The 22,980-nt window shown below is 25.4% G+C and overlaps 1 protein-coding gene across 3 annotated transcripts in view; it reads left to right on the top strand.

Moving 5' to 3' along the window:
• The window catches only part of LOC145835934 (OTU domain-containing protein 5-A-like), a 48,628-nt gene extending 35,025 nt beyond the window's left edge, over positions 1-13,603 (top strand). For all 3 annotated transcript variants that reach the window (XM_082943699.1, XM_082943698.1, XM_082943700.1), the window contains 5 exons: positions 4,953-5,119; positions 7,316-7,527; positions 9,052-9,211; positions 9,384-9,444; positions 12,944-13,603. In XM_082943699.1, coding sequence (XP_082799825.1) covers positions 4,953-5,119; positions 7,316-7,527; positions 9,052-9,211; positions 9,384-9,444; positions 12,944-13,125 — 782 coding nt within the window. In that variant the 3' untranslated portion in view covers positions 13,126-13,603. The remainder of the gene's footprint in view (positions 1-4,952; positions 5,120-7,315; positions 7,528-9,051; positions 9,212-9,383; positions 9,445-12,943) is intronic.
• The last annotated feature ends 9,377 nt before the right edge of the window (positions 13,604-22,980 follow it).

The following is a 22,980-nucleotide window of genomic DNA, read 5'->3' as shown; positions in this document are numbered from 1 at the left end:
GGAATTTTTGTTACTTAAAAAGTTAACTAGAATGTCGATTAAAATAAGTATACAAAAACTTTTTTCACGTAAAAGAAAGTTATAAACTTAATTACTTGTATTAATTTAACAGTTCTTAAAATTTTCTTTTAACTCTGAAAGAAGTGATAAAATAATTTGATGTTTCGGTAGTTTTTTAATAGATTTTTATTTAAGCGTTGATTTTCTATTTTTAAAGACATCAAAATTTGAACTAAAAAACACATTCAAATCGCCTCGCGCCAAGTGACATAACTTCAGTTATAGATGGATTTTTTTTGATTTAATTTGAAACAATAAATGCGTTAGAATGTTGGCTTACTACCCATAAATTTAAAGAAAAATTCAAATTTTTTTTTGCTTTTTCCAGTTGCGGGCCCACTGTGGGTAGAATTTTTTTTTCAAAAACCTATTCTAATCCTGTCTATACCTCTAAATGGTTTGTAGGGGTATTTTAGTGGTTAGTAAAAGACAAGAAAGGTTTGGATTGATTTTGGTGCTCTTGATTATAGTAAACCAACTAATGTTATAAAAAAAATATATATTGATAACTGATTTTAAAAACCAAGTACACAATAAAAGCTAAACTAGAACTTTATGTGATAAAAGACTTAACAATTAAACATAAACAAACAATAAGCTAGTTATAGGCATTGTTGCTTCTAACAGTTTTACATACTTAGTAAAATTACAATCACATAAAGACAAATACATCATTAAAACTGCCTAAATTTAAACACTTTTAAACGGAGTACTTACATGAATGACTCACTAAACTGACAGAATTTCAAAAAGTTAATGTGATTTTTATTATATACATAAGTTTTTTTACGTAAGGTCTTGTTATAATTTTAGCAATAACTTAATTCTATTTATTTTCAATTTAATACTTACATTAAATGATAAATTGAACTTTAACATACTATTTTATTACCTTCCAAAAAAAATGCACTGTTTTTTACAGTTCAGGCTAGTTTTAAGATTTTTTCTGAAAAAGCTATGCTAGTTTTTTGTTCCTTTTTTAATGACACTTTTGATTTTTTTTGATTTTTATTAGTTAACTCATGATCTTGTTTTTAATTTTTGTTGATTTTAGTTATTAAGTAAAATTTTTGATTTTCTGCAAACTACTTAAGAATGAAAAATATATTTTTCATAGCATTTTCAAATAATATATCAATGTATATCGTCTTATTTTACTTGTATTTTCATTATTTTGAGTTTTGAATATGTAGTTTTAGTAATCAGATAATGAAGTTTAAATTCTGACGCAAGTGTATTCAAGCATAATTTTATCTAAAAAATATTTTTAGATTTTTGTTGTTATGTTGCTGTGTAAAGTACCTAATGATAAAGTTGTATAAGAACTGTGATATTTGTATGTTTATTATCTCCTATTGTTCAAATACAAAGTTGTTATTTAGATTATATTTAATTATTTTAAATCTTTAGATTTAGATTTATATATTTGATACTTCGTTAAGTGTTTTATAGTTAACTACTCACTAAAACTTGGTTTATTATTCGGTTTTAACTATTGCCAATAAATTTATAAAAGTTACAAAATTAATTTGTACTTTTGAAATTTATTGCTTATATCATTGCGGTTTATTTTTAGAATAAATTCATTTGCTCTAACTGGACCCCTTATTTAATATGAATAGTCTAAAATATAATCTAGTAATTGCAGGGTTCGTGCGCGTCAGGCTAAATCAGGCTAAGTCAGGCTAAATCAGTTTTTTTGAAAAAAGTTGAAAAACGTCAGGCTAAATCAGTTTTTTTATTCAAAAATTTGAGAATCTCAGTTTTTCTCAACTCAAATGCTTTAAAAAATTTTATAAAAAAAATTGAGAAACCTTTTTAAGATTAAATTGAGATGTGAATTTATTTCTTAATAAATATTTAGTTATTAAAGGCAAAATCAGTCAGTTTTTGTAAATATAAATGCTTAAAACTTTTGTTGAATCTCTAAAAAATTAAAAAAAAAAATCATAATTTTGTTTTGAGTAGATGTACTGTTTTAATCTCTAGTTTAAAGGCTTTATACCAATTACTTATTAGATTAAAATTCTAAGCAGTTTATTCATATATTTTAGTGTTTGTTTAAAGTTATTAGAGATATTCACAACACTAAAACTTAGCTATAAGATATAAGTACTAAGTTTTGTGGGAGTACAAATTTTAGGTACAATTCATTTTTCCATACAAGAACAAAATATTAAAGTTTTTTTTTTCAATTTAAGTGTAAGCTTTTCAAATCTGATACGACATCAACAATCAATGTATTTATTTAGAGATTAGAATACAGATTTATTTAGAGTTTAGGATTTATAACTATGTATCATTTTTAAGCATTCGTCAAAATATTATATTAAACTTTTCTTACTAATTTATATTATATGTAAGCGTTTCATTTTAAATTTTAATAAAACACGACAAAGCACGTGGTTTTATTATAAGTCTTATAGTTATAATGTTTTTACTTAGTGCTTAATTATATTGAACAATTGTGTTTAGTAATATAAATAAAAGTTTTACACTATTAATAGGTTAGATACAACACTTATTTTAAAACTTATCACTAAATTTGTTATTTTAAGGGCATAGGGGGGTCAATCACCTTTTTTACAATTTAGTCTTATTTTATTTAGTTTTAACTAAGCTATGAGTTGCTTTTTGCAGATTTTTAAAGTTCAAAATATTTTTGAGATAAAGCTGGTTGATCGGAGACTACAATAGTACTAATCAAGACCCCCATATACCTAAAATGACTTCTAAAGGGTACTTTCCTTACTTTGAAAAAATGCCAGGCTAAATTGGTCTCAGTCAGGCTAAATGAAAAAAATTTCGCGCACGAACCCTGTAATTGTGAGATACTATTTAAATAATGAAGTTTTTAATTATGATGAGTTGTACCAATAAATAAACTCACAATCTCTGTAGGAATACAACAATGCAAATTTTATTATTATTTAACTACGTGTTTTCAACTAAGACTTATCAAAAACTGTGTCTTAGTAAATTAAACCAAAACAAAAGTATACTGTTTTAAAAACGTTTATAAGTTTAAAAAAAATAAAATGACATTGTAGTCGAGTGTGAAGTTGGATTTTAAAAATTGACTGAATGTTAAAGCTAAAGAAACATTACTGTTTACTATTAACAAACTAATAGATTTAAAATAATGTTAGAAAGAACCAACTTTAAAATTATAAACTTTATATTAACTATAAACAATATGCAATTATACTTATAAAATATTAAAGAAAACGATTTCTATAAAAATACTTAATAATAAAATTTAAAAATATAGTCTGATAAAAGAACTTTTCTGCTTACATAAACTTTGCTTTAATGATTGGATACATAAGGCTTCCAGAATGTGTAGCTGAAAAACATTCTCAGCTCTCATTTAAACAGAAAAACTATTCTCTATTTAATTTATGGCACACTCATGACTGTCAATTCAGTGTTGTCCAATTGCAGAAAAGCAGTTATTACCAGGTTTTTCTGATAAACTATTAAACCAGCATTTAAGATTTTTAGCACATGCTGATCAATTTGTAAGTTAAATCTCTGAAACCTTTTTGCACGTAGTCACTACCACAGTGAAAACTAAGTTTTCAAATGAAGTTGGATGCGAGAAACGTCTTTATAAATTACACCTAGAGATCGTTTAGTGTAGAAAACTGTTTTAAATGAACAGAGCCCAAAACCTGGTTAACTTTGTTATATATATTATTAGGAAATATTTCAGAATTGTTACCAAAATAAGTAAGTTTTAAGTACACTAGAATCTAATTTAAGACTTATTTAACGCTGTTGAACTATCTTTAACTATTTTTCTACAATTGGGCAACACTTAGTAATAATTATGAGTGTGTCATTAATTACAAAGCAAGCTGAGAACTCTTTTCAGCTACATATTCGGGAAGCCTTATGTAATCAATCATTAAACCCCATTTTATGTAAGCAGAAAAATTTCGTTTATCAGACTAGACTTTTTTTATTAAGTAGTTTTGTAGTAACAGGGTTGCCAAAAACTTAGAAGTACTTAGTATTTAAAAATTTAGTCAAAAAAAAAATGAAAAAGCTGGAATTTGAGAAATTTGAAAAAATGTGATTACAAACCTGGAATTATGAACAGAAATCTCTAAAAAGCCTCGAAAAGCTTAGAACTTTAAACAATTTTTACACGTAAAATTATTAAATTTTAATTAGACATAAAATCTTACCATTTTTTTATTATTATTTAGAATTTTTTTTTTCAACACATTTAAAGTAGCATTACAGTACCTTTTCAATATTTTATACTATACTATTTTATATTTAAGACAGTTTTTCACCTTAAATTTAATTTTATACTAAAAGTGGACCAAGTTACCAACTTATGTTTTCAAAAACTTGTAATAAATTCAGAAAACCTGGAAAAAATTTATTTAATCAGTTGTAATTAATATTTTTTAATTGGTTGTTATTTTTTAAATTAATTACATGACAGTTGAAATTCTGACAACTCAAGTTCTTAAAAAAATGTTTAATAGGCCATATCTCAAAAAGTGTTAAGTGTTTTAAAAAAATAAAAAAAAAACGGTTGTAGATCTAATAAATAAAATTATGTTATAAAAGAAATAAACTGAAAATAAAAACTAATAAAAAATTAATTTTAAAATTAATAAGAATAAGTATATTTTAAAATTTGTTTTAGCCATATCTCTAAAAATAATCAAAACTTTACAAGATAAAAATGGTGAGTGGGTAGTAATTTTACCGACATACGTATTATTAATTTTTTCAAATATGTTTTATTTTTTGAGTTTAGGCCAATTATGAAAAATTTCAAGAATTTGAATTGTCGTGCACCCTTAAAAATTGCATGTAAACAACCAAGAAATAAGAATTTAATGTGCATTCATGCTGTAATATTTAAACAGGACCGGAAAAGATAGGTTGGACAAGCAACAACAATGAAGATAATAAACATAAGAATATTCCTATCAGAATATCAAGACATAATAAATGTCACTACAACTCAGTTGTTGATCCTAGTAAGCCATCTGTTGGCTGTGGGCTTGGTATGCCTGGTCTTGAATCTGGTGACGTTAGTATTTACTTATCAGCTAATTCAACTGCTAAATTACAAATAACTTATTGTTATAAATAAATTAATAAAATCAAGAAGGTTGCCACTACACTGGAAGACTCTAGAAAACTGTATTTTACAAAATAAAACACAAAAAAGTATTGGATAAATTTGAAACATAAATATGCTTAATTTAACTTAGTTTGCTTATTGATGGACTATTTTCTAATCTATACAATTATTTATAATTAAAACTTTAACAATTTTCAGTAAAAAATAAACACAGTGAAGACTTTGAACACATCGCAAAAGTGCGTACGCAGAAATCCTGGACTTAATTTATCTACATTAAGTCTAATACAAACATGTTAAAAGCTACTAAACTTTACAGATGACTATTAAATGAAAATTCTTTCTAAAATAAAATTATTCACCATAAGAACTATTCAAAACAAAAAAGTAAAAGTGTTATATATGATCTGTTGGTGTTCTTTATGGCAGCTTTGCAATTCTGCTAGATGCCGTTAACTATTTTAAAGAGACAGGAGAGAAACTTCCTGATAAAACTATCAAAAATGCCTTCTAAAAGCAGAATTAGAAATAAGTTTAAGTAGTGCTGTCACAAAAACATTTAAACAATAACACTAGTTATCAAGTTGTTAAATCATTTTCTAATGGACTAATATCAAAAAATAGAATGAACCAGAAGGTGCAATTAAAAAAGGTTATGAAAGTGATAAAAATTAATGTTGAAGTGAAAAGAGATTCACAATACATGCAATTTTTCAGAAATTGAAAATCGTCAAGCGTCCCATAAATACGTATTGTATACAATTTTTTAATGCATTTTTTTAAAAGTACGTTGTTCTTTACAGACTCTGTAGAATTGTTGATATTTTCTGGGAACGCAAAACGCCACCAATTTAATTTAATGATTGCGTACAAAAAAGATCACTATTTGTTTTATGTATAGTTAATGTTACTTAAATTAACAAAACTGAATAACTTTGTTAGATAGTAACTTTAATACATATTATTAAAATTTTTTTATAATCAATAATCAACTTAATATATATTAAAAATACGCAATTTAAGATTTTATAAAGATTTTATTTTTAATTACTACACGCTTGGTTATTATATACTTAGTTTAATTTTTAAAATAAAAAAGTTATCATGCTCTGCCAAGTAGTACTGATAGTAGCTGATAATCATTTAAGATATTGTATGTTAAATTTTTAATTATATTTCCTGTGTTTACTACAGTTTTGTTACTGAAAGTTGTTTGTTAAAAAAAGATTTGTTTTCATAACTAAGTGAATTTCATCAATTCTTATATTTTATTAAAACTAGATATAATAATAACATGTTAAAAGTAAAATATAAACTTGTAGTTTTGTTTTATGATATTGAGTTATGTATATTTTATTTTAGTTTTTTAAAACATTTATTAAATGTACTGTTATATAAAGGCTTTTGTAAGTTTTTATATACATTTTTTTTTTTTTTTTAATTTAAAATTTTTCAAGCTTTTTTGTAATTATATTGAATTTCTTTGTTATCCGGTAGATTGAATAAAAATTATCTTAAAGTTTTAATTACAGTTTAAACTGAAAGTTTTAATTATTATGACCTAAGAATATAGGATTTAAGCAAATGCGAATTTTGACATGATATTTTAAATTATCATTGCTCTATGCAATTTACTGTTTTATTTTAATTGGAAAAATCAAATTTTTTCCACTGAAACCGGGTAGTTATATAATAGTTCATTTGCACATTAGTTATCATATTTGAAAAAGCTGTTTACATTAAAATGAACAATATTATTTAGTTAAGACAAATAAGTATAAATTTTATTATTAAAACAAAGTTTCAGTCCTGTAAACAATTTAAACAAGATTTTATTAGCAGTTGAAGATCTCGTTTAATTTTTTTTTTTGAAACATTGTGTACATAATAGAATTTAAAAATTGAAGTGGTACGTTCTTAGTTGCAAATTATGTATTTTTGTGTACGTTTTTATGCACTTTGAAACTATAAAACCTTTTTTATTGATTAAACTTTTTCACAAACTTAAATAAATTTACCACGTTGTATAATAACTAAATTTGTATATTTATTGATTAATTTTAATCTAATACCGTTTTAATTAAAAGTCAACTGTATATAGTTTAGATATAAGAATATTTAAAACATTTAAACTGGTGATAGGCTGCTGACAAAAGAATGATGGAAAAAGTTAAACAAGATTCAATGAAGGAGTTAGAGCAAAAAATGTTAGAGGACAAATTGCTGATGACCGGAAGTAGGGATGTAGAAACAACTGAGGAGGAAATGATAAGAAGGGCAAAATTTAATTCGCTTGAAAGTTGTAGAAAAATGCAAGTTATGCAACAAAAAAAGAAATTTAAAAACGAAGAAAGGTTAGTACTTTAAAGACTTTAGGATTAAATTAATGATAATTATGTTTGTAGTATTTAGTTTTAACTCATAACGTGCGTTGTTAAATATGTCTAATGAAGATATGGGTTAACTGAGGCCCACGAGCATGTAGATCTGGCCTTCTAAATCAGTGAAGGTAATTAAAATCTGTGCACACTTACTGCAAAAAAGTTCAATTCACCCCAAGTTGTAAATTAATTGTTTATTATGTTACATTGTGTTTTGTTGAAATAAGTTGTTTGAAAATTCATGGAGTATTTGTTGAAATTAGTAATATGAACACTGAACAGTGAAAAAGTTCATGCTTTAACTAAAACTGCGGCCCGCGGTTTTTTTTTTCGAAACTTGTCCTGCGACTATCAAATTCGTGGCGACCCCTCCTGTAAGGTTTACCATAGTTTATTTATTTAAACTGTATGTTATTTAAACGATTTATTTTTTAAGTCTACATAGCAAAGTAAAATTTTAAGATAAAAGTTTGTTTTGATATATAGATTTTGAAAATATGAATAAGAAATTTGAATTATCTACTACCGAGCCTTTTCACAGCATTTATGTTACTGCTGTAATAATTTTATTCTGTTTATCACCAACATAAAAGTGAAAGCAGTAGGGTACACGGTCCTTAATTCTTATTTTTAACGGTCTTGGGGTTTCACAGCTATATTTGAACATTTAAATACTAATTCTACTTGTGTAGAAACTTCTAAGTTTGAAAGCAATGTTTTAACATTTTTGATTTAATTAGACTCAAGCCAGTTTTAAACCTTTAAATTAATACACTTGAATTGTGTAAAATGAATGCGACTACCATTAAACTATTAAATTAAATTCATTTTGTGTTAGAGTTGTATTTTGTTGATTAGTTTTACTGTGTTTATTTAATATATTTGGTTACTTTAAAACAGTTTTTGAAGTATATGAGTTTTGTTTTAAACTTGTGCCCTTTTTAGTTTTTTGGTACGAGAGATTAAAGAAACAAGTAAGAATAATTATCTATGATTTAGTTCGACTCATAAAGTAAAAATAAGTTTTGTTTAAAATACAGTAGTCTACTTAAAAAAGTATTTGTTATAAATCCTATGTTTCAATTTTATCAAATATTTGTTTTAAGTTTTTTTAAAGAACTATTGTACCATTAACAGGTATTTTTTTAGTATATTATTTCTTAGTTTTTATATTAAAAAAGAGTGAAAATATTATTATAAAAAATAAACCATTCAAATATAAATTAATTTAAATGATAATTTAATGAGCACAGCTGTATACTACAAATCAACTTTAAACACATGAATAGGCTCTACTTTATTTGATTTGTATGTTGTCTTTGTATGTAAGATGTCTTTAAAGTAAAAAGTTCGTTGCAGACAGGAGATTTCTATTGGTGGGTCGTACGTTGCCTACTGCAAAGTTAGATATTATTTATGAAGTTTTTTTGACAGTTTATGAACAAATTAAAAAAAGTTTGTATAATGAATATACTAAAATTTAAATATTCTTACCAGAACAATTAAAGCCTCGCCGCTTAAGAAAAAGTCTCTTAAGTGCAGAAGCTTTTTAAAACATCAAAAAACTCCTGAAACGTCTCCACAAAGATTTAGTGATAATTCTAGGGTGTCTTTTGCAACAAGCTCGTCTAATAAGGACAACAATAATATTTTATCAGTAAGTTAATTTCAATTATTTAATTCCATTACAATTGATTATTGGCTTAGCTATTTCAGAGGACATAACCTTAGATTAAAGTTAAGATATTTTGTTAATTGTATTAAAAATTCAAATTTGTATGTTTTTGAAAATTACACGTAGAAATAAAGTTTAAAAAATTATTACACAGAGTTTTCAACATGAATTAGCCTCTACATCAGCCCAACATGCGTATAATTTAGATGAACAAAGTTAGTTTTAAATAAAAACGTTTAAACTTGTAAATGCAACTTAAACCATATAGAAAAGTAGTAGTTTTAAAGCTTTTGATTTGTAAAAAGAGCTTAAATTAATTAGCTATAAATACAATTGAGTAATATTTAATAAATAAATTGAAATATTTTTAAAACTATGTATTTTTTATTTGAAATAGAATTATTTTTTTTGTTTTTAGTATAATCAGATTGCTATACAATTTATACAAACATTTTAAAGTAGATGAAGTTATATTTTACAAGTTTTAAGTATAAATACTGATCTACTAAATCTAATAGTTACAAGAAACTTGAGTCAAATTGAGAAATTTTATTCACACTTGATTTTTAACAAAACGTCCCTTGAGCAAGTTATCAAATTTGAAAATCCGAAGTATTAGATACTTTTGCAAAAAGTAATTGATTTATATACTAATGTAAGGGTGAAAAGCACTAAGTAGTTTTACAGGATAATAACGGATATTTAAGGGGTAGATTGGGTGTGTACATTGTCTATCGGGTCATTGAAAGAATAAATAGTTTTATTTTATTAATAAAATGCTAATGAGATATACTGTATTTACACAAAATAAAGCAAGTAAACAAGGTTAAATGTACACTACAGAAAGCAAGACCTAAATTATAACTGGTTACAATATAAATGATAAAGATAATAACTCATAATCATTCATAGAAATAAAGATAACAAATCCTCATATGCTTAAAACGAATCGAATTCAACACGCATAATAACACACGCTACTGCACAAAATTGGAGAAAAATGCTATAAGCATTGCAACTGACGTAACTTCTTGTAATAAAATAGTTTTATTATTTTTTTACAATAAACTGTTTAGAAAAACTTTGATTGTTGTTTTTCATTTGTTCTACTATTTTAGCTTTTAGTCGGCGAGCTGTACTTACCCTGAAAGTCTTTTGCGGGCCTTACTTGTTGGAAAAAATCGGGCCGCGTGATAAAAAAAAAGATCTTATAAGATTATATAAGACTGTGATGAAATCAGTTTAATATTATTTACTGCAGGGGTTGGTAGACAATTAGTCCTCGTGGGCCAAATCTCAAGTTTTAGATTCGGGCGCAGTTTTAGTCACTTTTAGCTAAACGTAGAGGGTCTACTTAAAATGTACATTACTTTTTAAGTCTAAAATTTACTCGATTAATATACTTATGTCCTAATAAACTCTTTCATTATCTAAAAGCTTAGTTCTTTTTTAATAACAGTTTTTTTAGTTACCATCTAAGAATGTTGAAATAATAATAAGCCAGTTATTAATTGAAATCAATAATGCGTTTTGTGTTTGAAAAAAAAAAAAAAACAGAGTTTGTATAACAATTTTTTTTAAATTTCTTTATCTTTTTTGGTTTTACCAAAGTTAATTAGATACAAAAATATAAAGACCATTATAACAACACATTAATTAAATAAAGCACGACTATGATAACATTCCTTATGCCTTCAAAAAGATTTTTTTTGGTGTTTGTAGTTTTGTATTTAATTAAGTTTGATTATAATTACTATAATGATTTAATTCTATAATAAATTTACTGAAACATGCAAAATATAAAACTTTATTTTTGTTACGAAAAAATAGCGACTGAAATCTGTCAGAACCAAATTTGGACTAACATATGCCGTAAACAAGCTTAAGTTAACATATAGGTTATCATGCCATTTCGATTATCAAACAACAAGCTTTCGACAAACAACAAGACTTAGACCCGGGTTTTAATTTTATTAAAACTCGCCAAACAGTCGTAAAAGCCAAACCTGGGTTTAGTCTACCGGTTGTGGTCTGATGATCGAAAAGGTATGATAAAACCTTAGTTTATTTTCGGTGCATAAAAGAACTTTTAAAAAGAACAATTTATTATAATCTCACTTAATTTAAAAAAACTTTTATAGTATACTTTTCAAAGTTATGCTGCCCGTAAACACTTTCTGTAACAAGTCTGGCCTGCAAAGATTTTTTTCGGTACATCATGCCCGCTGACTTAAAGATTTTCGCACCATTGTTTCGAACAGTGTCGGCAGACTTTTGCAGCTCGCGGACCAATTTTCCTTCGAAAAAATGCTCGCGGGCCGCTTTATTAAAAAAAATCTTCAAGGGCCGCATTTATTTATATAAATTTCTAGTAATCAGTAGAAAAGTATTATTTTAGATCAAAAAAATTTGATAAATTAAGCAATAGTTAAGCACTAGTAATGAGTATTTATTGAATTAAGAGCCTAAATGTAAGCTTTTATTACAAAATCTTTAATTTTTTATTGTTATAAAAATATATATTTTTAGCTGAAAAAGAGGTCGCAGGCCGCTGATTTAGACTTTGAGGGCCGCATTTTGCCCGCGGGTCACAGTTTGCCGACCCCTGGTTTAGAACATAGTAATAGATGTTATACAAATAACAAATTATACTTGGGTTGAAGCTTAGCATTAGTAGTTTTTAATAGTTTGAAATATCCATATTGGCTGGATCCTAATTTTGGAACCCGGAAGATCACTAATTATTAGTTACTGTAGCTACAAAAAGTTTATACTGTTAAGAAATACAAAATATTTAGCAAAAGCTAGTCTTTCGAAAGCTATTTCGGAAAAATAAGTTTGTTAAATGCTTTTTTCAATGGTATTTAATACTTAACTTCAGTTTTTAAACATTAGTAAGAATTATGAATACATAAGTATGTTATGAAGGGAACGGGTCAGAAAAGCACGGGCGTCACTTTAGCACGGGGTGACACTTTAGCCCGGAATGACACTTAAGCACAGAGTGACATTTTAGTACAGAGTGACACTTTAGCACGGCGTCACTTTAGCGTAGAGTGACATTTTAGCACGGAGTGACACTTTAACACGGAATGACATTTTAGCACAGAAAGACACTTAACCACAGAGTGACACTTTAGCACAGGGTGACACTTAAGCACAGAGTGACACTTTAGCACGGCGTCACTTTAGCATGGACTGACATTCTTTTTTTATGCTTACATAATATTTTTACTGCTATGTTTAAACTTATAAAACTAAACTATGTAACATGTAGACAGTTTACTCCTTATTTAATTATTATGTTAAGCAAAAATAACTTTGGTAGATATACTTTCCCTTGAACTCACACTTTAAAAAGTCTAAGCTGCGTAATCAACAGGATGCTGACTAAATAAAGTTAAATTTTAAACATTTTATCAAATATATTCTTAATTAGTATTTAGTTTATTTACTTAAAAATATCGATCGTGCTGAAGTGTCACTTCGTGCTAAAGTGTCACTCAGTGCGAAAGTGACGCCGTGCTAAAATGTCACGCCGTTCTAAAATGTCACTCTACGCTAAAGTGACGCTGTGCTAGAGTGACGCTCTGTGCAAAAGTGTCACTCCGTGCTAAAGTGACGCTATGCTTTTCTGACACCTACTCGTTATAATATAGTAACTTTAAGTAAATTACGAAAGATAAGCACATAATAAATATAAAAATTTTAAAGGTGATTGGGTTGACGACACAAATGAAGAGGAAGTTGTTAAGAAGTTGTTGTTTCAAACAAAACATGAGCAAATAGTTTTAATACAACAAGAATATGATCTTAAAAAACTCAAAGAAAGTTCTGAGCGTTCAGAATCAAATGAAACTGCATCTGCTTCTTGCAGCAAGTACCCTACTTCTTGAAATGTTTTTCTTTAATTTTCTATTATTTATTTTCTTTTTCATAATAGTTTGTTATAAATTTAAAGTTATACTTTATTATAATTTCAAAATTATATTTTTTCATTGAATTTAAATAGATATAAAAATTAATTTAAAGCTTCCTAATAAAACAAGGTTTACAAACAATTAATAAATTAAAATTATGTTTTATATATATGAAAAAAAAAACTTGTATAGTATAAACCTTAATTGTGAAATAAATACTTCTGTTAACTAATGTTTTGACTTTGACTGCCATCTCTCTAAGTTTGTAAAAATAATGTTTTAGCTATGCTATAGTAGAGATGCGTTTTTATATTTAATGCTAACAAGATTGAAATAAAAAGCTAAAAATTTAAACAAGCTAATCTTTCTGCTTAAATTTTGTTTAAAGTCTACTAAAATTTTGTTAAAAATACTCTTTGTGATCTACTAATTCAACACACAATTTTAAAGTTCGTTGAATAAATGGATAAATAAAAAACAAATAATTAAGCTAATTTAATTATTTCTTTATTTTATTAGAGTTCAAGAGAAATGGTTTTTGAGGCATTTTTTACTTTAGTAATAAATGTTTTAAGTATGTTTATTCAATTTTGTTGTTAACCTTTAATTTATCTAATTATATAGGTATAAATGAATGTAAATTATAAATTATTGACACTAACATATTTAAAATGTCGTCAATATTAATTCATACAATTTCTTAAAACTTAATTTTGTGGTCGCAACGTTGGACTAAATTTAATTAGTTTAACTTTATTTTCAGTTATTCAAAATGGTTGATTAAGTTTTACATAAGAATCCAAAATAAAGCTACGAAATAGAGAAGGTCAATATATTTTTATAGAAAAAGTTTTGCTTTAATTGTTCGAATTCAGAACTTTTATAATTTAATACTTTTTTTTTAAACGTTGTTTTCCACAAAGTAGTATAAAAAGTTTGCTAAATCATTTTTAAATTGGACTATTTTGATTTAACTAAACTTCGAAAATTTTGGTTTAGAAAAAAGTATTGCTCCCGTGCAAAGTGACACTCGTGCATTTCTGACACCTACTCACTTTTCTAGTTCATTAATTCAGAAATTTTTAAAACTGGATTCTGCACTCAGCATCTTGATTAAAGTGCAGGGCTGAATTTACTGAAAAACTATAAGTTGCGGACCAGATTTTTATTCAAAAAGTTTTTCATGCACTGCTAACATAATTGTATATGATATTTGTTAAGAAAATTCGAGTTTAAAAATAACAAAACATATGTTTCATTAAAACAATAAAATTATTTTTAGTCATCAGCTGTAGGTTCGAAATGAATTGCACTTTGATAAACAACAATACAAAAGTTATACATAAAACACTGACGTAATTATTAGATAATGTAGGGTACAAATGTTCAGTGCAAAAATTGATCTTCCATCTAAACAAATAACTAAAATTCACAAAACTACAAATAAATGACTATTACATTAAATACTTTAAAATTTATTGGATTAAATTATTTGTAACTGTGAATTTTAGTTGTTTGTTTAGATCAGGGTTTCCCTTTTTTTCAAAGGGCCTCCGTTAAAGAAGTTATGCCCCCCAACTAGATTTCTCTAAAAACTACCGTAAAAACCGCTTAAGGTCTCTTTTTTTTTGCTCTTCATCATCAACTTCAGAATATGTAGTGTAAGTTTCAAAAATATTTCTATAATAACTAGTATAAGTTTTAGAACTACCATTAAAACCTGGTTCCCATGTGGCTCCTTTACTGCTCGTAGCTCCCATCAATAAAGCTTAAAACTAATACATAACATCATTGTTTATTTGGATTTTATGTTTGTTAGCAGTATTTATTACTTTTTCCTACATAATAAATTTAGGGATTGGTCAAATATGCATGAAGACACTTTTGCACGAGAGTAAAAAAAATACCGACGAAGGGTTAGGGGGTGATAGTTAGAAAAACAGTAATAATAAATTATAATTAGATAAAATAAAAAGTAATTGGAGGAAAAAAGACTAGAGTAAGAGTAAAAGTGATAATAAATATAAATTAACCCATTCAAAAGAGTCTTTGCGCTAAAAGGTCCCTTCGTGCATTTTTGACACCTAGCCAATAAATTTACTATAATGATATGATTAGCTTGTCAATATTAATTACAATCTTCAATAGTTTGTCGCTATACTTAAACATCGTTTTTTTTAATGAAATAAAGTTAGATTTTTTTATAAATAATAAAGTTAAACTAAATTTACATAAATCACTTTAATTCCTATAATTTTTTTAGAAAGTTTTAGTGTAATGCTTAGTTATAGAGTATATAAAAATGTTCTAAGATTTTTAGCGAATTTTCGTTATAAATAGAAATAAAAGTTCTAATCTAATTGAAGTTATGATTAACATTTAAAGTAATATATTTATATAAAAAATATTTCATGTAAACTTTTTTGTTACACTGACAATATTATTCAAATAAAATTATTAATACATATAAATACATCTATTTAAACCAGTGGTCGGTAAACTACATCCCTCAGACGGGTTCCAACCAAAAATTTAAAGTAAAAAACTTGACATTTAAAACTAATTAAACAATTTATTTATAAAACTAAAAGTTCATAAAAGATTTTAATTTGTTTGTTCGTAGGCCGTGGTACTAATTTAAAATTTATTTGATTACAAATTTGTGTCTGATCAATTACTTTTTAACAAAAGTTTATAACAACATTGTCGGGCATGTAATTATATATTTTAGCTAAAAATATAAAATTTTGTACAAAAGCATCAGATAGATAAAGCCTCACACAATAAATTAACAATTTATACTTGACAAAAAGTTAAGTATAATTATGCTAAACTGCTTTAAATATAAAAGTAATGGTGTTTAAACAAGGCTTCCAAACACTCAAGCTGGTTTTAAATGTTAGTATAAAAATATCTTATTAGGTTTTTCAATATATAAATCAGGCTTGTTCAAAGCTAATTTTGAACTTCTTACAGAATTGTAGGCTAGATTTCTGATGTTTTTTCTAAAGTATGTATTTTATTCTATTTTTTTTTACAACTATGATTTCTAAACTTCATTAGTTTTAGAATTTTTTAGTTTTTGGATCTTATTTGTTCCCTTTTGTAAACTCAGGCTAGATTTATAGTCACTCAAACTGGTTCTTTTGTTACAAAAAGTTCCAATCCTCTTTGAAAAAATATATGAACGATATAAGAAATAAAACGTTATTAAAAACTTATAGATAGATAATTAGAATTAACTTAGTATGATATTATTGTTATTAAATTAGTTGGTAGCGATTTCTTTAAAAAAAAATTGTTTGTTATTTCTATCTAATGTTTTTCAGTAATGAAAATGAGTTTAGTTATTTTATACTCAAAAAATTAAAAGTGCTTTCTTTTTCTGTGATTGCTAGTCATCATAAAAATATACTTTATGAAAGTTATACTGAACAAAAATCTTTAATACAGTACTCAAGTTTTTGTTCACGAAATAAGTTTAAGACCCTAGCAAAATACTTTTATAAAATAACATCTTTATTTAACGCGAAAAAGAAATGCTCAAAAATGTTAAAACCTGATATACAAAAAGACCTACGGTAATCGAATATAAAAATTACAAGGTTACAATGTTTTTCTTAAGCTAAGAAAAAATTATTTTTAGCAGTTTAAAACTTAGAATATATTTAAAGAAAAAGACAAAATAAGGATTTAAAAAATAAATATTTTAAATGAAACTAAATTAATATTAAATTTACATGAGTAAAAATGTTACTTAAATAGTAAATGATTAAGAGATTCAACAAAAATCGTCTTAAATTCTAATGATTTGAAAAATAGATCAAGTATAGGCTTTAAAAATTGAAAATTAAATGCTTTTAGAACAAATGCATGTTTTAAACTTTAGATTTTTACAGTTGTAAATATATATCTAGAAACTAAAATTCAATTTATAGCGAAAAGAGCAATATTAAGAGACCAAGATCGTCGTGTGGGGTAAAAAATCAGATACTTCATCTAAAATTTTAACGAACTTTTCATAAATCTATAAATATGTTAAACATATTAATATAAAACTAAATCTTTTTTTATAAACGATTTGTTGTAACTATGTAAATTTATCTTACAACATTAGTTTTAAAAAAGTATTTTTTAAGCTTCTAAGCTTTTCACAGCCCTTAACAAAAATTCCACCCGTCGCTATTGTAACAGACATAGAAGACACATGTACTGTTAATCAATTTCTTTATAAAAATAAAAACGTCTAATTTTTTTTTTGTCTTTAATTTCAGCTATGAATGATTTCACTATTCAAATTTTCTAATAAAACTATATGACTTAAAAGATTTATTAATAAACAAAACATGTCTTAAAAAATATCAAACTTGCTTTAGTTTGTAAGAAAATATAACATTTAAAATTATGCTTTTACAAAAAAAAAACAGCTTTTTTAGACTAATAACCTTTCTTTCCTTTTATAATTCATCGTTTTAAATAATTTTTTTTTTACAAAAAAAAATCTAAAAATTTATAAATATTCGTTATATTGCCTTAAGTACTTTCAAATTCTTCTTCAGTAGGCAATTAGAACTGAATAAATTCAAAATTTTAAACTGACGTAATTATAAATCAAGTTTTAAAGTAAACTTTTTTTTAATGCCTGTCTTTGAAAATTTGAATAGTTTTTCAAATAGTAAATCTTATTAATATCTCTAGTTTAAACTCGCAAAAACTATATGAAATAAAGTAAATAATATAAAATAAAATCAAAGACAAAGGACTAAATGAAATTAAATTGTTAAACTTTGATGTGTTTAATTTAATGTTTTATAATACTTTAAAATGTAAAAAGACCATAAAAATAGTAATAAAATTAGTAATCGAGCTTATTGTTGGTTAAAGTTAAAAAATCAAAAATAAATAGAGTAAATAATCATAATAAATAAGTCGATAAAAGTAGTAATGAGTATTACCTTAGTTTGTTAAGATATTTAGAAATGTATAATCAAAACACTTTATAAACATTAAAACATGTTAAATTATAGTATTCTAGTCAATTATCTGTAAAGTGGTAATATAGTTTTGTTTATATTTATTGTTGCTTTGAGTTTATTGATCCATTTACTTTTTAAAAAATCTAAGTCTGAATAATTATTAGTGGTGTCTACAAAGATAACTAAAAAAGCTTCTTTTAAATCTTTTTTTGATGTTTTGTGTTTTTTGGCGTAATGTAGTTTAAGTGCTGCTCTAGCACTAACATCATCTGTGATTGTACTCTTCCAGATGTGCCTGTGTGAGCACCATCTTTGCGAAAAGGACGTGGTTGTCTGGCCGACATAGAACTCTTCGCATTCACTACATTTCGCCGCATATATCCCAAAATTTTTGCAATTTAAGTATTTTTTTTCTATTTTTTAACTTTACAAAGCTTGTTTTTTTTACCATTGTATCTTTGCAAAGCAAACATTTACCACAAGGGGATGAAATTCCTTCTTCATTATTAACTTCATGAGCCAATTTCTTGTAGTTAGTTAGTAAAGTTGCAATAGTCTGCGGTCGTTTGTATGTTATCATCACGTTTTGATTCAAGCCACAGATAATATCAAAGACAAACTTAAATTTGTGTTTCAAAAGTATAATTTAAATTTTATTTTTTGAGAAATTTCTTACCAAAGTAAAAACAAAGAGTTGGAGTTTTTATATGTCAATCACATCATAGATGAAGAAGAAAAAGGTGGGTTTTATCATTTATGTAAGAAATTACATAAAGCCTACCGCTATCAATAGGGTTTCCATCAATGGAAGATATTATTATCCTCGCTAAATTTACAAATCTATTGTATTTAGCGAATCTATAAGATTAAGAAGGTTGTGTGAACGGGATTGTGACTATTTGGAAGATTTGAAACTATTGAAAGATAAGTGCATAAAATCATACTTTTGCGAGGGTTTAGTTGTAAAGATGCTGGAAAAAACAGAAAAATGGAAAGATCGGTTCAGACAACCAACAAAAAGAACGAAGGAAAGTAACAAAAACATAAGCATTTGGACGAAAATCTTTCCAAACTTGCTTAAATTGAATCAAAACGTGATGATAACATACAAACGACCGCAGACTATTGCAACTTTACTAACTAACTACAAGAAATTAGCTCATGAAGTTAATAATGAAGAAGGAATTTCATCCCCTTGTGATAAATAATAAGATACAATGGTAAAGAAAACAAGGTTAGTAAAGTTAAAAAACAGAAAAACGATAAAATCAAAAAAAAAAACTTAAATTGCAAAAATTTTGGGATATATGCGGCGAAATGTAGTGAATGCGAAGAGTTCTTTGTCGGCCAGACAATCACGTCCTTTTCGCAAAGATGGTGCTCTCACAGACACATCTGGAAGAGTACAATCACAGATGATGTTAGTGCTAGAGCAGCACTTAAACTACATTACGCCAAAAAACACAAAACATCAAAAAAAGATTTAAAAGAAGCTTTTTTATCTTTGTAGACACCACTAATAATTATTCAGACTTAGATTTTTTAAAAAGTAAATGGATCAATAAACTCGAAGCAACAATAAATATAAACAAAACTATATTACCACTTTACAGATAATTGGCTAGAATACTATTATTTAACATTTTTAATGTTTATAAAGTGTTTTGATTATACATTTCTAAATATCTTAACAAACTAAGGTAATACTCATTACTACTTTTATCGACTTATTTATTATGATTATTTACTCTATTTATTTTTGATTTTTTAACTTTAACCAACAATAAGCTTGATTGCTAATTTTATTACTATTTTTTTTATTTTCTTTTTACATTTTTAAGTATTATAAAACATTAAATTAAAAACATCAAAGTTTAACAATTTAATTTCATTTAGTCCTTTGTCTTTGAATTTATTTCATTTATTTTAGTTTTTAATTTATTTCATATAGTTTTTACGAGTTTAAACTAGAGATACTAATAAGATTTACTATTTGAAAAACTATTCAAATTTTCAAAGACAGGCATTAAAAAAAAGTTTACTTTAAAACTTGATTTATAATTACGTCATGATATACTTTTTTTAAACTTTTTATATGCAAGAAAATTTTGAATTAATTCAGTTCTGATTGCCTACTGAAGAAGAATTTGAAAGTACTTAAGGCAATATAACAAATATTTATAAATTTGTAGATTTTTTGTAAAAAAAAAAAATTGTTTAAAACGATGTTGATAAAGACAAAAAAATCACGAAGAACAACACACAACCAAGGGAAGATATGAGATACTTAAAACTATAATAATCTTACTCATATAATACAAACATACTTTTTATGCAGTTTCGTATGCAGCCATCTCTAAAACTATATCAATCCGAGTTGAAAGAATTATTAAAAACTGTCAGAAAAAATAAACTTTACAGCTAAGCCAAGACTTGATTTTATTTTTTAAATTTGTTTTTAATTCAACACGTAAATGTCTTATACCTAACAACAAAGATGCACGGCAGTTGTATTTCTAGAAACTCAAGTTCTAATCATACAAAGTTATTGTTGTCCGCTCGCAGCCACGACGGAACAGATACTCCTTCTGAGTAACTTGAGATCATCTTAGTATACTCTTACTTACAATATTATGCAATATTAGAATATCAGAATATCAAATATGCATATCAATATATGATGAATATAAAAAGAGGGAATATGAATATCATTAATGGGAATCAATAACAAAAACTAATAATAATATGAACATTTAACAGGATCTAATAATTTTAAACAATTACATATAAATACAGAAAACTTAAACTACCACTAATATACTAAATAAATCACTATTATATTATAAACAACTATTTTTTAATAAATTTTATTATTAAACAAATTAGAAATGTAAGCTTGCAATTAAAGAAAATCAAGAGAGAATAACAGCATTTACCAGATAGCAGTCAAAGTTACCATAAGTTCTCTGAAGCCTTAACATGTTACTTTCAAAACATATAATGTCACTCTCCAGCCCTATCATTAACTCTAACCATCTGTCTTCAAAAAAACAACAAAACTTATCTTTTGTTACGTAATATCTTTTGATTTTAGCGTTCTTAGAAATAAATAACTGTTTTGTACTTTTTCGAATAAGCCTAACATTACATTGTAATGTAAACTATATCACTTAATAATTTTTATTTTTATTTTATTTTTACCGTCATAATCTTGTGTAAAAGAAGTTTTAAAACTTACTAATATATGGCAATCTTTTGTCAGCATGAAAAACTGTCTTTTTCAATATTTTTTCTATTACCATCCTAACTTTATTAATTATAATTCAGGTACATTTTTAAAACAAATTAGCTTACTTTTAGAAATAAAATCACTATAAAACTTTTAAAATAATTTGTAATCATCCAATAAATACATATCTGTGTGGTTTACACTTTTATATGCTGCTGTTCAAACCTCGATGCACTTATGAACGAGAACCTAGGAAAATGTTCCAAAATATGTTCGAAATCATAAAAGCGATGCTAAGATTAGATTATTAATGCTTAACATTTTACAGGAAGTCCCATTTGCACAAAGAACTATAGTGAACTAAGTTTTAGTATGTTAAAAAAAAAATAACCTTACTGATCTAATTACAATTAAAGCTACAATTGTTCATATTTACAATTCAAAGTTTTGCAAATAAAAATAATTTAGTTTTACACTTTATCTATTTAGTTAAGTTTAAAAAATTAAACTAGTTTACAATTAGTGCTCATTGAAAAAGAAAAACCAAAAATAAGCACGCAAGTATCTACAAATGGAAAGATAGCCCTACTTATGAACTAACATCTTAATTTTCATTGTTAATTTTAGTTTGAGAGCCTTATAATTTTTTAAAATTACGTCATAACTAATTTAAAACTTTATAAATCTTCATAACTGTTTTAAATATATTAGATTTAAAATATAATCAAAAACCAGATTTGAAAAGCTTCAAGTTAAAATGGAATTTATATTAATATAAAGTTAAAATTTCTGTTAAAAAACAATACAATTTGTTCCAATTGTAGAATTTTACTCAATAATATAAATAAAGTAGTTATAAGCAGTAACTTAATTTGTTAACTTATGTATTTTAATTTCTTTAATTTAAATCTAACTCTCAGAAAAAAATGATAAAGTTTTAATATTTCAAATCGATAACGTGTATCAGTGAGTGCATAAAACTTTTGAGTGTAAAAAATGAGATTAGTTAAAATATTTTCTTGAGGCATATGATAATTTTTAAGTACTTTATATATATATATATTAAGTCTTTTACTAAAAAAAATATTAAGAAATATAATGAAGCTACAAAACCTATAGTTTAGAAAAAAGTCTTTGTATTAATGCAAAACTTATAAACAGTTCAACATTTTTAAACTATAAAAAAAAACACTATATATTTATTTAACTAATGAAGTTTCCTAAAAGCTTTATTTTTTTTTTCCAAATTAGTAATGTTGTTTGTTTAATATATAAATTAAAAACATGTATGTTACAGCATTTGAAAATTTAAAGTTTTTAGTAAAACTTTTGAAATATGTTCATAAAATTAAAAGGTCCTTATGGGTTCTAATTAAGGACGAAAAAGTCGTAGGTTGTTTCGGATGCTGTTGTTGTTGATCCTGCGGTAAAGTTCATTAATTATATGAAATTAAAAGTTAATTTAATTTAAGATTTTTGTTCCAGAGCCTGTTTTTATTAACTTAGGAATTTTTAAAAACATAATAAAAAAACAACGTATAATTTTGTTTATTAATATTCAAATTGAGTACAACAAGTTTTTTAAACTGGTTTTTACGTAAAAGGTATTTTTATACTATAATGTAG

The sequence above is a fragment of the Thalia democratica genome, chromosome 5, assembly GCF_965202585.1.
Source record: "Thalia democratica chromosome 5, ktThaDemo2.hap1.1, whole genome shotgun sequence".
Classification (NCBI taxonomy): Eukaryota; Metazoa; Chordata; class Thaliacea; order Salpida; family Salpidae; genus Thalia; species Thalia democratica.
Note: the sequence above shows the minus strand (reverse complement) of the source record. Positions and strands in the feature narration are given on the sequence as shown.